Source organism: Empidonax traillii, unplaced genomic scaffold, assembly GCF_003031625.1.
Source record: "Empidonax traillii isolate 1590-97213 ecotype Southwest subspecies unplaced genomic scaffold, ASM303162v1 scaffold383:size710549, whole genome shotgun sequence".
Taxonomy (NCBI): Eukaryota; Metazoa; Chordata; class Aves; order Passeriformes; family Tyrannidae; genus Empidonax; species Empidonax traillii.
In genome coordinates, this window is record NW_020955576.1 from 275,955 (window position 1) to 291,502 (window position 15,548).

At 52.3% G+C, this 15,548-nt stretch overlaps 2 protein-coding genes across 2 annotated transcripts; one reads left to right on the forward strand and one right to left on the reverse strand.

Moving 5' to 3' along the window:
* The first annotated feature begins 1,425 nt into the window (after positions 1-1,425).
* Positions 1,426-3,787, forward strand: GLOD5 (glyoxalase domain containing 5). Its single transcript, XM_027893179.1, has 4 exons — positions 1,426-1,535; positions 1,963-2,128; positions 3,108-3,263; positions 3,466-3,787. The coding sequence occupies exons 2-4, from the start codon at positions 1,985-1,987 to the stop codon at positions 3,589-3,591; spliced, it is 426 nt and encodes a 141-aa protein (XP_027748980.1). The 5' UTR covers positions 1,426-1,535; positions 1,963-1,984; the 3' UTR covers positions 3,592-3,787.
* Positions 3,788-7,138: 3,351 nt separating this feature from the next.
* On the reverse strand, positions 7,139-14,500 carry LOC114062112 (cis-aconitate decarboxylase-like). The gene is made up of 6 exons (XM_027893176.1): positions 14,054-14,500; positions 13,049-13,103; positions 10,119-10,306; positions 9,370-9,459; positions 8,928-9,133; positions 7,139-8,314 (listed from the first exon to the last, which is right to left on the reverse strand). The coding sequence occupies exons 1-6, from the start codon at positions 14,084-14,086 to the stop codon at positions 7,396-7,398; spliced, it is 1,491 nt and encodes a 496-aa protein (XP_027748977.1). The 5' UTR covers positions 14,087-14,500; the 3' UTR covers positions 7,139-7,395.
* Between the last annotated feature and the right edge of the window lie 1,048 nt (positions 14,501-15,548).

Consider the following 15,548-nt stretch of genomic DNA (forward strand, 5'->3'; position numbering starts at 1 on the left):
GCGGCCCGGCCGGTTCCCCAACGCCGGCACAGCCCAGCGCGTCCCCCTCAGCAGCTCCGGCCCCGCAGGAGGAGCAGCTGCTCCCCCCTGCACTCACCTCACCGCCCCGGCGCGTCCTCAGCGCTCCCTCGGCAACGGCCGGCGGGGACAACGGGCCCTTCCCGCTGCGGGGCCGCCGGGAGATGCAGTTCGAGCCGGGCCAGGGCGGGCCGAGCGCCCGCGGCCCGCCGGGAGATGGGGCTGGTGGGGCCGGGCCGGGCCGGGCCGAGCGCCGCCCGCTCGGGGCTCTCTCTCGCCATCTGCCGCCGGCACCGGCGGGGAGAGCGGAAAGCACCGCTGCGAAGTGCTGAACGTGTGTCTTTGTTTGTTTGTTTGTTTGTTTGTTTGTTTTAAAAATAAATTTCTAAACCGCGAAGGAAACGCGTGAAAAGTTTTCGGGAGTCGCCTCGCCGGCTCTGTGGGATTCGCCGCCCGGTTTTCACCCCCTTTTCTGCGCGGGGCTGTGGATGAAATAACCTCGACCCCGCGGGCGGATCGGCCTCTTGCACGCCGGGTGAAAGAAGCTATTTTGGGACAGCAGGACCTTCATCTTCGCGCCCGGCTGGCCTCGACCCTCAGGAGGGTCTGTGAGGGGCAGAGCAGGGCAGCTCCAGCCAGGGGCCGCACTTTTATATATATATATATATATATATAAATACATAAATATATAAATACATAAATATATAAATATATAAAAGAAGTAACTGTACGTTTGCATTCCTAGTGAGATGCTGCGCTGTGCAACTGTGCAGCTTTTATTTTCAAATTTAAAAGTACTCAGCGCCAAGTTTAGGACGTTTTTCATCCCTTACGTGACCCAAGTTTTATAATGTTTTTATAACGTGTTCAGATGCAATGCTGTTATGTGCTTGCATCAAAGATGTTAGCAGCAATAGGGGTGGTTGGGTTTGATCAATCAGAGAGCGTAACAAGGCAGAGCATTTCTTTTGGCTCTTTTTTTTTTCTTCTGGTTTGTCATTTCTTCTCTGGCTAGTTGCGATCATCGGGTTTTCCAGCCAAGGAAAACAAGGACAGAGGTGAGGGAATAGGGGTGCAATTAATAATGATTTGATGGATGTAGGAATGATTTCTATATGTTTTACAATCCCTTTGTATTCCTGGAATGATTTAAAAATTATTGTTTTAACAGTCAACCAAATTGGAGATTTTGTATTCGAGAAGAAACAATGCAAAATAAATGCAGGGAGAGAGCATCCAGTGGGAATAAAATCATCCCAGTGAGGGCTTTCCCACAGCACAGAAACCCAACTTCCCCTCCCTTAGAAAGGGAAAAAACGCGGGGTTAAAATATCCAGGCTCCTTTTTTTCTGGAATTTTTCAAGCAGTTGGACTTTCATGCCCTTTGGCTCAAGGTTCACCTCCAGTCTCGTTGTTCCCTCCCCCTCTCCTGTGACGTTCCTGCTCACCCAGCAGGAAGAGGGAGGTCGTGGGGACCCGTCTGGCACTGCCTTGCCCGGCTCTGTCCCCTCTGACAGGTAACCCCCTATTTTTGTCCCCCCCTTTCCTTGCAGGTGTTGGCAGGGTTGGCTGGGCAGGAGGTGGGAGCTGTCAGTTGGGACACAAAGGTCCTGGAATTTGGGAGCATGCTGGGTGGAAGGGATTTGCAGAGGGACTGAGCCAGGTTGGTCTGAGGAGAGGTTGTTGATCACCAGCAGCAAGGGGGGGCAGTGACTTTCTGCTGGGTGTGTTCACAGCTGCCCCCAGAACTGGGACAGTCACTGGGCAGGGGCCAGGCCAGGATAACAGGGTCCTTCTGCCAGCAGGATCCTCTGGCTGCAGGGAGCAGGTTCCCTGGTGAGACTGTGCCTGGCTTTGTACTGACCCAGCTCCTGTGAGATCTGGCCTTGCCAAGCATTCCCTGTGCAGAAAATCCTGGAGGTTGGCAAAGCTCTGGTTTTCCATGGCAGCTCCCGGCCTCGAGAACATGTCCTGGAAGGGGGACGAGTGTGTGAGTCCCCCCTCGTGTTTCATCCAGCACCTGGACCACCTTGTGCTGACTGTGAAGAGCATCGAGGACACTGTGGCCTTTTATTCCAAAGTGCTGGGCATGGAGGTGGTGACTTTCCAGGTGACATGGGGCACAGGTCTGGGTTGGGTCTAGGGGACCTGGAACTGCTCTTCTGAGTCAGTGGGTGGCACCTGTGGATCTCTGATGGGTTCTCTGGGCCCCTCCTTGGGGTGGGGGTGGTAGGACCAGCACAAGCTGCAGCCCATCAAGCTCTGAGTTTCTGGAGAGTCAAGCTGAGTCAGGGCTAAGTCCAACCCACACTGGGAAAGGAGTCAAAAAAAGGATAAAAAAAAAAAAGACAAAGATTCTTGGAAAAACAGCATCTAGGACTGAAGCAGGAGAACCCTGAAACCCACATGTCATCTAAAGGTGTCTGGCAAGCTCTTATTTTGGGATTTCCCTTGGCAAAGAGAGGAAAAGTTGATTAATATTTCCAGGACAGCCCCAGCTCATCTCCTGCCCAAGTTTCAAATGCTTTTGACTGCTTTGAATGGACACACTGCACCTTTTCCACTTCCAAGCTTGTGTCCTTCTCTCCTGCCCCACCAGGCCTCCAAAAAGCAGACTCACAACTCAGTTTGTTCCTTAGGTGGTCACTGTCCTGCATGTTCAGGAGGTCTGGGGACTCAGCTGCCATATGAGCCTCCAGAAATCCCCTTGAGATCCTGCAAAGAGATGCCAAAACCTCCTTCCTCACCCTCTTCCCATCTCATCAGCTTTGTCCCCATGGCAGTGTCAGCCTGTCCCTTTCTTTGTGTGGCTGCTGCCAGAATGGAGAGTGCCCAAACCTGACAACTTCCATCACTGTGGTTTGGAAGTATCTGGATGTGTCTGTAGGACTTTCTTGGGTCCCTCCACGTCTCAAGGAGTATCATGGGAGCCTGGTAGCGATCGATTTTTGGGTTGCCACAAAGCAAAGCCCTGAGTTAGCAGGACCACATCAGATCCCCGGAGCTTTTAAAGCTGCCCAGGTGAGTGGATGCTGAGGATTTCCAGCCCAGGAAGTCTCACTTACTCTGGTTTTCCTCTCTGGGGACAGGGAAATCGCAAAGCTTTACGTTTTGGCAACCAGAAGTTCAATCTGCACGAGGCTGGGAAGGAGTTCGAACCCAAGGCCCGGTGCCCAGTCCCTGGCTCTGCAGATGTCTGCCTTGTCACACAGGTGCCCCTGGAGCAGCTGCTGGATCACCTGAAGGTGAGGCAGGCAGGGAGTGGCCACAGGGCAGTGAGATCCCTGGAGACATGAAGCCACAGAGCCTCCAAATGACACTTTCGGGAGGGAATGTCGGGATTGCCTCATCCAACAGCTCATGTTCTCAAGGCTGGGGGGGAGGGGAGAATGAACAAAACCCTGAGGACCTGAAGCATTAAACCCCTGCTCTTCTGTGTCCTCCCAGGTCTGTGGGGTGGTTGTTGAAGAAGGTCCCGTGGCCAGGACTGGTGCTGTGGGTCCAATAACATCCATCTACTTCCGAGACCCCGATGAGAACCTGATCGAGGTTTCCAGGTACTGCAGTCAGTGAGGGGGAGCTGGGACCTCAGCCCAGCCTCTGCCTGGGTCCCAGCAGGAGACAGGAGGCAGAGCCCAGCCTTTGGATGGCCAGCTCCAATCTTCCCCTTCATAAACCTAGAACAAGTCTCCAGTCCCAGCCATAAAAGTAGGGCTGCATGGACATCGAGAGTTTTCCCACAGCAGAGTTTTCCTGCTCGGCTCCCACTCCTGGGAGTGAGTCCTGCTTTTATACATCACCATCAGTGGAGATTTCATGGCCTTCTGGGAAGATCTGTCCTTCTACTGCTCATGTTGAGGCATTTTTCCTAAGGTCTGGCAGCTGAAGCCCCTCATTCCTACACCATGAGCACAAAAGAACCTGCCATTCCTCTTCTCTTCGTGGTCACTTTGACACAGGTGGAGGTTTCTCCCTCCCTTCCTCTCATCTCCTGCCCCTCTTGTCTCACGCCAGTGGTTTAAATCCAGCTGTGAGTGTCCAAACACCATTTTTGTCTGGGAATTGGGAGCTTGGCTTCAGTGTCTGACATTCAGACACTCCTGGAAACGAAGCTCTATCCTTCTACTCAGCTCTGCATCAAGAGTCAGAGAATTCCTGACTCCAGGGATGGGGAAAAGCAGAGGTGAGGTGGGGGGTCTGAAGTCCTGGATTTATGCAGGGATGAGGAAGATGATCCGCTCTGACTCTGACTGATGGCACTTGTGGGACTGCCCTGAGTTTTCTACTTCCTTTGGTTGTTAAAAAAAAAAAAAAAAAAAAAAATTCAGAGTTATTTAAAAAGCAGAAAACAACGAAGAAGGACCTGGGGCTTCTCAAGGAGAGCAGTTCCCCAGCTGGCCACGCTGAGGCATCGTTACCATCCCCACCCAGCGCAGGAGGGCAGGGAGGGCACTCCCGATCTCCGCAGACAAAACCCCCAATAAAATTGAAACAACCACTTAAGTGTGTTATTTTTTTTTTTCCGTGCCGTCATTTCGCGGGAAATCCAAACATCTCCACCAGGTGCCAAAAAAAGGCGAAGCCCCCCCAAATGCCCGTGTTTTTGGATGACCAGGGGTGGGAGCTGCTTTGCCTCGGGTGGTTTGCGGGAACTGCAGACCGGAGTGTCACGGGAGAAACCCACGGGCATCTCTTCCCCTTTGCCTTGGGAGTGGAAATCCGGGAAGGGCCGCCCCGGATGGAGCCCCGGGAGCACTCGCCGGTGCTCTCCAGGGTGCTGAGCGGCCTGTCCGGCTGCCGCGGGACCCCACGGGTGGGTGATGCCCTCGGGACGGGGGCGATGCCCGCGGGCAGAGCTGTGGTGGCATCTCGGACACACCAGCTTTGCCCCCTTCCTGCTTTCAGGGCTGCTTTCTGCTGGTGTCCTTCCAGCCACTGAGCTTGCTGATGGAAATATATTTGTGGAGGAATGCTCTCATTCCTTAATTTAAGGTGTCATTTCTCTCGGAACAGGGGTAGAAAGAAGGAAAATGGCTTTTTTTTTTTTTTTTTTTTCTCTCATTCAGCCTGAGAGGAGAATTTCAGGGCTTTGGTGGCACCATATTAATCTCTGAACACCCTCAGTGTCACACAAGCTGGTCTGTAATTTTCCCAGATCATTTTTTTTTTCTCTTTTAAAACCTCCCTTGGGCCTCCTAATTTGTTAGGGATATAAAACATTTGTGGTCTGATAATGGAAATAATGCGTGAGACATTCTCCTGGGAAGGGAGAGTGGAGGCTTTTTCAGAGTCCGAGGCTTTTATAGGAAATTCCATGAGTAAAAAAAAAAAATCTCAGGCGTGCCTTTAGCTCCTCAATGCTCTGGAAAAGCCACTTACTGCTTGGATTTATCACTCTCCACAGCTCCCTGACAGGAAGGGGGAGCCGGGGGGGCAGTGTGGAATTTTTTATGCTCCAGCACCAACAGGTGAAGGGTGGCAGTTCCCTCCTCTCCTGCTCAGGGCATCCCTGCAGCACCGAGCAGGGAATGGGAATAAAGGTTGGGGCACTGGAACCACTGATAAGAGGCTTTGTTCCCTGCACTGCAGCCCATCTCGGTTCTGTCACACGTGTGGATCCCTTGGACAAGTGTCGAGCTCACAGAGGACTTGCAGGGTGCTGGTTCCATGGACTTCAAGTTCACTGGGCTGCAAAACATGGAATGATTTCTTTGGTGACCTCACACCTGACTGGAACCAAGGGAGACTGGAAACTTGGCATGGAAACTTGGCAAGTATTTGAAATCTGCTGCTGATGGAGAATCACTGGGTGAGTTCTCTCGAGGTGATCGTGCTGGAGCACAGCCAGGCTTTGCTGGCTGAGGGCTGTTGTCCTCAGCAGGAAAAACAACCTGTGGGGCTCAGTGTACGTTTTACCTTGGAGAAACCACTGGTCACAGTGTCCCTGCTGTCCCAGCTGTCCCTGTCCAGCCTCTGCTGGGTCCCCCACCTTTTGGGAAAGCCTCTGTGTCTGTTTGTATTCACATCAAACCAAAAAACCTGACGGTCTGCCTAAGGAAACACTAAATCTTTATGCAGAAAGTGATTTTAATTCTGTTCTTTATTCAGAAAGATTCACTGGGAATATCAGAGAGTGTGAGAGAGTGGATTAACAGGTGAGCAAATGGTTTTTGGGACATTCTCTGCACAAACCACTGCCAGGAAGGTAAAGGAACCAGCCCACATTCCTTCTCGCCTGCCTGGTCCCATCTCATCCCCCTTGGAGAACACCCTCACTCCTGCAGCAGATTCTGTGCCTTTATTGGGGTCATATTGGAAAGAGCCCTTTGGATCAGCAGTCCTAGAGTGCTGGACAGGAATGCTGAGCAGTTCTCCATCTCCTCGCTCAGGAAGGAATCAGGGGAAGGAGCCCTTCAGGGAAGGGCTGCTCAGGAGTGGGAGAACTGACTTAATCCCAGCTGGAAAGGTGAGTTAAAAGCTGAGTCTCAGGAAGCTTCCCCTCCTTTCAAGGGGGAGAAACAACAATTTCCCATTGTGAGTCACTCACAGCATGGATGTGCCCAAGCCACCACCTAGAGTTGCTGTATCAGCTCTGAGCAGGTGCCTGGGCAAGCTGTGCCAAGCCAGGAGGGTGGTGTGGCACAGCCTTGGGATGGGCAGGGATCACCCCCTGGGAGCTGTGGGGGCTGTAGGACTGATACAGGGCTCCTCTCCTACCAACTGCATTTCCTTCAGACAAGACTTGCAGGTTTTGAGGGTTCTTAAACCATCCTTCATACACAGACAAGTGGCAAACACTTCCCAAAGGCTGGAGAAGCAGGAGGCTTTTACTGGAGAAGCAAAACAATCCCTCTGTGCCAGAAAGCTTTGCAGGCAGGGCTGTTTACAGTAAGGGATGGATTTTCCATCTGGCCACCAGGACAAACTAACCATGATCCCAAAAGTGCCCAGAAGAGCACTAAGAAAAGCACACGTTCTGCAGCTGAACTTCCTCCTCTTCCCAGACTCAGTGGGCGGGCGCTGTGCCCAGAGGAAACTTGGAATCCGGCTTTAAAAAACACACAGACACAGTTCCTTCTGGGGAATCAGCTTCCCAGCAGCACCCCAAGACTCTCAGGGATTTCCATGGGATTTTTTTATATTTGTGGTGGCCTTTCAGCTGCTCAGACAGCATCAACCACAAGCTGAAATGTGCTCCCTGTACTGAGGGCTGACACAGTCACACCTCCTGCCCCGGGGGCTGCTTTGGCAGTGAAGTGTCTGCTTGAAGGGGTGGGAACATTCCTGGCACTGGAAATCAAAGTAAAGCACCAATGAAGGAAGGAATCAGAGTTTCACCGGGACAAACCCCTCCTGAAAACCCCCCGTGCTGTTCCCTCACAGGCTGCAGGCCAGCTGGGAGCTGTCAGGCAGGTTCTCCAGGTTGTCCACCGTAGTGATGATGGTTTCTACCTTCTCTTCTGGGAGCACGTGGGAGGCGTTGGAGCGAAACTTCTTCAGGAGAGACTCCTTGCTCAGAGGCTTCCTCCAGTGCCCGTAGAAAGTGTCACACTTGCCCGTGAGGACGTCCCCGCTGTGCAGGAGCAGGGCCACCTCCCCGTACATCTTGTCGAAGTTGGCCACGTTATCCTCGGGGTGCTCCACCACCACTTTGTCCAGCAGCTCCCTCAGCTCCTGGCGGTGGATGCTGCTCTCGGTGAAGGAGCCGAGCCCCACGTCACCATCCAGCAGGGCAGCGCAGGCGTTGAACTGGAAGGAGTGCCTGGCCTGGTGCTCGGAGCTGGGGAAGGGCCGGTTGATGTACTTGGACACCGGGATCTTCAGCACGATGGTGCGGATCAGGGTGGGAGAGAAGGACCCCGCGTAGTGGACGAAGAGGTTCCTCACAGACAGGGCGGCATCCACCACCCAGTGCATCCCCAGGTGGGCTGGGAACCGCTTGAAGGCGATATCCTGCTTCTCCAGGAGGAACTCCCGGTGGTCACCGGGCGGGGGCAGCGGCTTGGGCTGATAGACCCCGTAGAAGGCGCTGAAGCCGGAGCAGCCGGGGATATCGTCCAGGATGAAGGGGTTGGCCTCCATGCCCCGGGCTGCCAGCAGGGCCGCCTCGAAGCCCAGGCGGGTGGCATTGCCGATGTGCAGTGGCTTGGCCTGGGTGGCAGCGTTGGCCATGGGGGCCCCCGCCAGGGACGCGGCGATGCCCAGGGCGTGGCAGCACTGGGCCCTGCTGAGGGACAGCAGCTTGGCCGTGGCCGCGGCACTGCCCATGGTCCCCACCACCGAGGGAGGGTGGAACCTGGAGGGGAGACGGCAGGAATGAGCATCCAAGCCCCCTGTGAGGCTGGAACTGAACGGCCCGGTCAGGCGGTGGAAATCCCTCACAGCTCCCATGCAGGTGAGATTCACCCGACTCCGAATTTATCCATCCGAAAACGAAGCATCTTTCTTGAAACTTCAACCGCCTCTCCAAACAATAAACAGTTTGTTTATTTTTCTCTAGGAGTAGGTGACACAGCTTGTGTCACTACACCAAACTTTCTACCCCTCCAGACAAATCTGGCCTCACCCAACACGCCCAAAGGGAATGATTCCTGGTCAGTGCTGTGCCTTGGACCACACCAGGGCAACTGCTGCTGAAGGGCTGTGCCCACTGTTAATCTGTCTGCATGGCTGTGAGCTCTTGCCCTGGTCGGTTGAGATGATGGCACTGCAGACCCAGTGAGAGTCCTCTTGGTAGTTATTTTTGAGGCAAGGTCACTGGAAGTCACCAAATAACAATCTGGTGCTTCAATCACCTCTGGTGTTTGGCTCCCGGCAGGGCTTTGCCCTTATCCTGGGGTAACACTGACTTAAACTAACATTTTGAACCCTAGCATCACCAGCTAATCGGTGAAGAACAGATGGTTTACCTTTTTGGAATGTCGTGAGCCTCGGTGGAGAAATGCATGAGCCTTCCTTGCACTTCCAGGCCCACATTAAATGCCAGCAGGAAATCCATGCCGGTGGGTTTGGTGCCGGGAGGCAGCATCTGGGAAGCAGCCAGGAGGGCTGGCAGAACAGCCCCCGAGGGGTGGGTGGCAGGGTGCCAGGTGTCATCAAAATCCATGGAGTGTGTCTGCCACAGAAATGGAGATAAGGCCGTGCTGCGGAGCTGAGGGAGCAAGGGCTCCTCGCTGAGGTCACTGAGTTACAACATCCCCCCAGTGTCCCCACGGGGGCTGTGTGGCCCCTCTAAAAGCAGGAGATTGCAGAGGAGCCCGTCCCATTGACCCCCCTGCTTCCTGCAATGCTCACTGACACCTCTGAAGGCACCCCAGAGGGTGGATCCTCCTGCAGGAGCTCCGACCTTACCGCCACTCCGTTGGTGAAGGCGGCCAGTGTCGGGGACAGCTTCACACCTGGCTTGCCATAGACAGAGCTGACGGCAACTGGAGAGTACAGCTCCTGTGGGAGGGAGGGAAACCCGGGGGGGGCCTTGTCATAGGCTCATTAAGGTTGGAAAAGATGTTTCAGATCACCAAGTCCAACCGTTAATCAGAGCCACCACCATGTTCACCGCTAAGCCGTGTCCTCAAGTGCCACATCCACGTGTGGTTTGAACACTCCAGCGATGGGGAGTCCACCACTGCCCTGGGCAGTCTGTTCCCATCATTCACAACCCTTTGTGTGAAAAAAGTATTCACAGAATCACAGGATATGCTGAGTTGGAAGGGACCCACAAGGATCATCCGGTCCAACCCTCAGCCCTGAACAGACCCAGCCCCAAAGAGTCACCTCCCTGTGCCCCAGAGGATCATCCAAACCCTCCTGCAGCTCTGGCAGCCTTGAGGCTGTGCCCACTGCCCTGGGGAGCCTGTTCAGTGCCAACCACCCTCTGGGGGAAGAACCTTTCCCTGAGATCCACCCTGAGCCTGCCCTGCCACAGCTCCAGCCATTCCCTGGGGGCTGTCCCTGCTCCCAGAGAGCAGAGATCCCCTCCTGAGGCAGCTGGGATGGTGCCAGAACACCCCTCCTCCAGCAGGCAGGGGCCCTGTGTGGGCCATGAGGTGACACTGTGGCCACGAGGTGACCCTGTGGTGGTGCCAGGGGGCTGTTCCTACCCGGCAGTAGCGCAGGGCGATGTCGAACACGTGCGTGGTGCTGCCCACGAGCCCAACCCCGATGCTGTCGAGGATCATCCTCTTGCTCCGGTGCCGGACGGTCTTGGACAGGTGGTCGTGTCGGGCCCCGTGGATGAAGGAGGCGAAGCTGCTGGTCACGGTGTCCTCTGGAGCGCTCCTGGCCACCACTGCAGCACCGACAGAGAGGGCAGGGGTGAGTCCAGCCCCGAGCCCCGTGCTGGCAGCTCACAGCCCCTCACCCTCTGGTGCCACTCAACCTGGCGGAGGACAAAGCTGAGGGAGCAGGACCTGCCTGAGCCAGGGGGGCTCGTTTCAGGTGGTCCTGCAGGGAGTTGGGATTGATGTCGGGTCCCCTCCGACTTGGGACGTTCTGTGATTCCATATCTGCTCCAGGCACCTCCTGGGGTGGCTCCCAGAAGGTTCAACTGAAGCAGTTCCAGAGCTCAGGCCCATCCCCTCACCTTGAGTTTCCAGTAACCACTTTTTCCTGGGAGGATCAATTCAAACTTCATCCCTTTATCTGGAGGAAAGGTGGCCCTGCTGCCTTAGCAGTGGTGCCCTGCTGGGAGGGGATCATGGAACACCAAAACCTACTATAGCTTCCATCGTTTTTGGCAAGCAGGGCTAGACCCAAAGTCTGGATTTATCCAGAAGTTTGGTCCTACAAAGCACTAAAGTGTCTTGGCTCAGCTGTTCTCAAGCCCTGCACATGCCAAAGGATGCTAATGCTCAAAAATGTTAAAATTCAGTTGGAAATATCCAGTTTGGGACCACTGGACTTTTACATTTTAGTGACAAATTGCTTTTTTCAGATGAATTTATAATTAATGGGATTATGTATAATTCTAGAATTAGAATACAGAGTAGAATTAATAGAATTATGTTTAAAATGCATAGAATTATAATTGTTATGGCCCATTAAAATTTATAGCATTAATTTGAGAGCGCATCTGAGAGTAGAAAAAGCATGAAATCCATTATAGGTGATATCTGCATGATGGCAAATCCATATATATATATCTTTATATATATATACATTTTAATGTAAATTTATATAAATTATATATTAATGATTTATTATACATAATATAAATTTATGTTTTATATATAAAGTATATCATTATTTTAAAAATAATATATTTATGTTATATATAATATAAATTTACATTTTATATATAAAATAGATATTTATATATTTATATATATATATGAATGTGGGGGTGCACACATACATGCACACATAGATATTAACCTCCAAATTGACTGAATCACATAAAATAATCCAGCTGAGTGAAGCAAAAAAAAAAAAAAATTAAAACATGTTTCAACGTGTTACAACTCATCCCAAAGCAGGTACATATGAGACGTTGTTTTTTAAGCAGAAAACATGGCAATTAATAAAATCACCGTTCCCTAATTTCGCATCCCGAAATGTCACGTCCACTGACTCAGTGTTCTCGCTCATGTCGGGCTCACCTACGGCCCAGGAATCTAAAACCACTTGGAAACACAGCTGGGAATGTCATCACCGGCTGACTCACGGCGAGAAAATTCCCCCTTTCAGGGCAGCTCTGGGAAACGCATTCCCATAGGAATCCGGGCCGCTCAGCGCTTGGGAAACCTGCTGCCGAGCAGGGGTCATCTGCCAGCACCTCCTGTCCCCCGGGAAGCGCCTCCTGTCCCCCTGGAGCGTCCCCCGTGTCCCCCCGGGCGGTGGCACCGCCGCCCTCCCGGCCAGGAGGGAAGGGGTGATGTCAAACGGGCTTGGAAAAGCTGCAGGAAAATCTGCTCGAATCGCGCGCGGCACCCATAAAAGTTGGGTTTGTTCCTTCCCGTCATCAAACGCTCTTTGTCACTTCGGCAGGCAGAGGTGTTTTTTTAACCCTTGGGCTCCAAGCAGTCCACGGCTCCCGGTTTTTTTCTCCTGGTTTGGCAGAACTTCGTGAAAGAATTAAAGAGTCTGTCCAAGAACAAATAGATCTGTGTGGGTTGTTAGGATTTCTGCTGTCCCCAGGTGTTCATTAAGAGACGTTCTTTGCATTAATAATTCCTTTTAAAATAAGGTAATGGGCGTAATACACCAAGAGCACATTTTAAAAGAAGTTCATAAACTTGTAAGAAATTAGGACTGCATTTGGAAATGAGTTAAGAAACATAATAGACTGAGAACATGTTTTAAACTAAGTTAATAAACTTATGATAGAAAAAGAACACATTTTAAAGTAAGTTAATAAATTTGTAATAAGTTAGGGACATATTTTAAAGTGAGTTAATAAACTTATGACAGAATAAGAACTCATTTTAAAATGAGTTAATAAACATAATAGACTAAGAAAATGTTTTTAAAAAAGTTAATACATTTAAGGGTAGAACAAGAATTTAAACCAAGTTAATAAACTTACAGTAGACTTTAAATAAGATAATAGACGAAACTTATTAATAGAAAAAATAAACCAAGGGGCTACACAGGCAGGTTCGGGTTAGTTTGTCCGAAGCTGGGCAGTGCTGGAGACATGGAGAGTGATCCATGAATCCCTCCAAGCAATGCCCACAGCAGGATCAGGAGCAATAGGGAAGCAGAGGAGTTAAGGATCTGAGCGACCCCCTGGCAGCCACCACTTCAGTGTCTTCCTTTCGGGGTCAAAGAGGAAGAATTTGAAACCTCTGGTTCTAAATCCAGTTAAAATCTCTGGTTTAACACAGGATTCCCTGCTTTTCTCCTTGTCCTTTATCCCCAAGGGCACAAACCACCCCAGGACTCCCCAGACATGCTTTGCTTTGTGAGGATTTGGGTGGGTTATCTCAGCCCGGCACTTCCTTTCAAAGCAACGCCACGATTATTTTGGGATGCCCCTTAAAAAAAAAAAAAAAAGGGGTGAGGGAACTCTGTTCTGCAGAGGGATACAAACCGTGGGCAGCAGTTTTGTGAACATGCCGGGAGCTTGCCAAGAACTTCTGGGATTTCTGGAGGAAAGACACAGACAGAGAGTTTGTCACCGGAGCTTTTCCGGAGCCCTTTTCCTGGTGGTGCCTCCAACGGGGCACCGTGAGACTCTCACGGATCAAAGGAGCGCATAAAAAACCAACTGCACGCTTAAAGGAGGCAAAACATATTTTCCAAAGCTGAGTCCAGCAGGGATGCCAAGAACACCCAGGGAAATAAAGCTGCGCAGTGGAAGGGGCGGCAGAGCCTTTCCAGACCTGCCGTGAGATCTCGCAGCTCCGAGAAAAACCCACACGGCACATCCCAACAACAACAACAGCAACCCCACAGGACACCACGCAGGGCACGTTTGGGACACATGGAAGGAGCAAGCAACAGGTCAGGAACTGAATGAGGTGACTGTGAGAACCATCTGGATTTGTTTCCTTTCGGGGCAGGTTCCTGTTTAAGGCCAGGGTAATTTTTGAGGAACGGCCCGGAAAGAGATGTTTCCTCCTCAGGGTGAGAAAGGAAAGAGCTGGGGAGGGTTTGGTGAGTGGAAGGGTTACCTGCAGGGTGGAGTAGACCATGCTGGTGGCTGCTTTTCCCAGCTCTGGGTGCCCAGCTCGGCGCTGCTCCGGGCGAGGGATGCAGAGGTGTTGTGGCTGGAAGGTGCTTGGTGGCAGGGTTTATATAGGGCTTCCCAAAGGCAATTTGCTTTTTGGTTGTTTGCAAGTGAATTTCAAGTGTGATGACATCAGCCCCTGGGGACCCAGAGGGTGGGGGGAAATAGTTGAGGAGGGGTGGTTTGTCTGTGCTGAACAGAAGGGAACCCCCCTCCCACTGGGTGTCAGGAAATAAAAAAAGATTTAGGACAATGACTGATGAAGTTCAAGGAGACTCCTGTCTCCAAAATGCTGCAGGTGCCAAGGGGTGAAGCAACTGGCCCCAGGCTCCTCCCCCTAAGGAGGACTATAAAACTGGGACTTACCAGGAAATGAGAGGGACAAGAGCATCCTCCCATTGAGCAGAAGTGTCACCAGAGCAGGTAATCCCAGCAGCCAAGCATTGGTGGTTGGTTTGATGCTTTTCTTGAATCCATTCAGCGTTTGGTCCTTTGGCTGAGCCTTTCATAGCTCTCCTTCTTCTGAATCTCCCGCTCTGCCACTGAACTGGCAGTGCAGGTGTGAACTCTGGAGCTTCCAGGGGACACTGGGAGCCTTTGTTCCCAAATGAATGTTGGTTGGATTTTGGGGCTCTTTGCTTTGCCCAACAGTGAAACCCGGGGGGTGTTTCACATGCTGCAAATTATTTTGGGCAGAGGTGACAGCCTGCTGTGATACACCTTGTATTTAAAACTGCGTTTTCTACTAACTGCCATGCAGACCTTTCCATGTAGCCACTTTTCTCCAGCGATTTGGTGCTGTTTGGCACCAGAGGAGGGGCAGGGTTGGGATTTTTTTAATCCAGCTCTGTGGTGGGGTCACGCACCGATCGTCTTGCCGGCTGTTTATCCGAAATGAATTGCTTTTCTGTTCTCCCTCCGTGTTTATCTGGTGGGAGGCAGCGTTTTCTCGGGGCTGCACAAACATTTGTTATCACTGCTAAGGTGGGATGGAAAACTAGTGGCAAAATGTCACTGGGGGATAAGTGTCTGAGAAATGATTGGGCTGGTTGTTGTTTATGTGTCCCACGGCAGGTGGAGTTTTGCTCCAGCCTCCCGAGGAGGGAATGTCCGTGCTCCAGAATATTCCCATTCATACTGGTCGGGTTGAAGCACCACCGGCAGCTGGATGTTGGTGCAAAAGAGGATGCAAAGCCTGGTTTAGCAGAGGTGGAAAGGGGGTGCAGAGGGCAGTGACCTGTTCTGGAGGGGTTTGAAGGGCAGGTGTCAGTGAGGAAGGTGGTGAGTGAAGGATGTGGTGTCCAGGAGCTGCCCCACGTGGGCTCAGCTCAGAGGTCATGAGCCAGGGCAGGGGCAGGACCTCATATGCCATTTCTGCCCCTCCCAGGGTGAAGAGTGTCAGGGGCAGGCAGGGAAAGGAGGGAAGGTGCAGGAGGCTGGGGGAGTGAGGGGGTGGCTTTGGCTGTGCCCTCACTGCAGGAGGGAGCTTGTGCAAGGCAAGGATCACCCCGGGCTGCCCCACCTCTTGGGTAGAAGCAGCTCTCTGGCAGCCTCCTCAGGTGCCCTCTCACCATAAGAAGGTCTCCATCCTCGTGGTTTCCTGCACTGTGGCTGTGCTGGCTGGTGCCCTGTGTGTCCCCAGAGCTGCCAACCTCACCCACGGGGAGGGATTGCCATTTGCTGCTCTGCCTCCTGTGTCACCTCACCTTATCGAGGCACATTCTCCGTTCTCTGCGGTGCGAGAGGACTAACAGGTCCTCCCAAAGTGCCAGAGGCAGCAGCTGCACAGAGGGGACAGTGCCAGCAGCCAGGAGTGGTGTTATCCTGGGGGCAAGGGCATATTTGAGCAGAGAACCCCTCT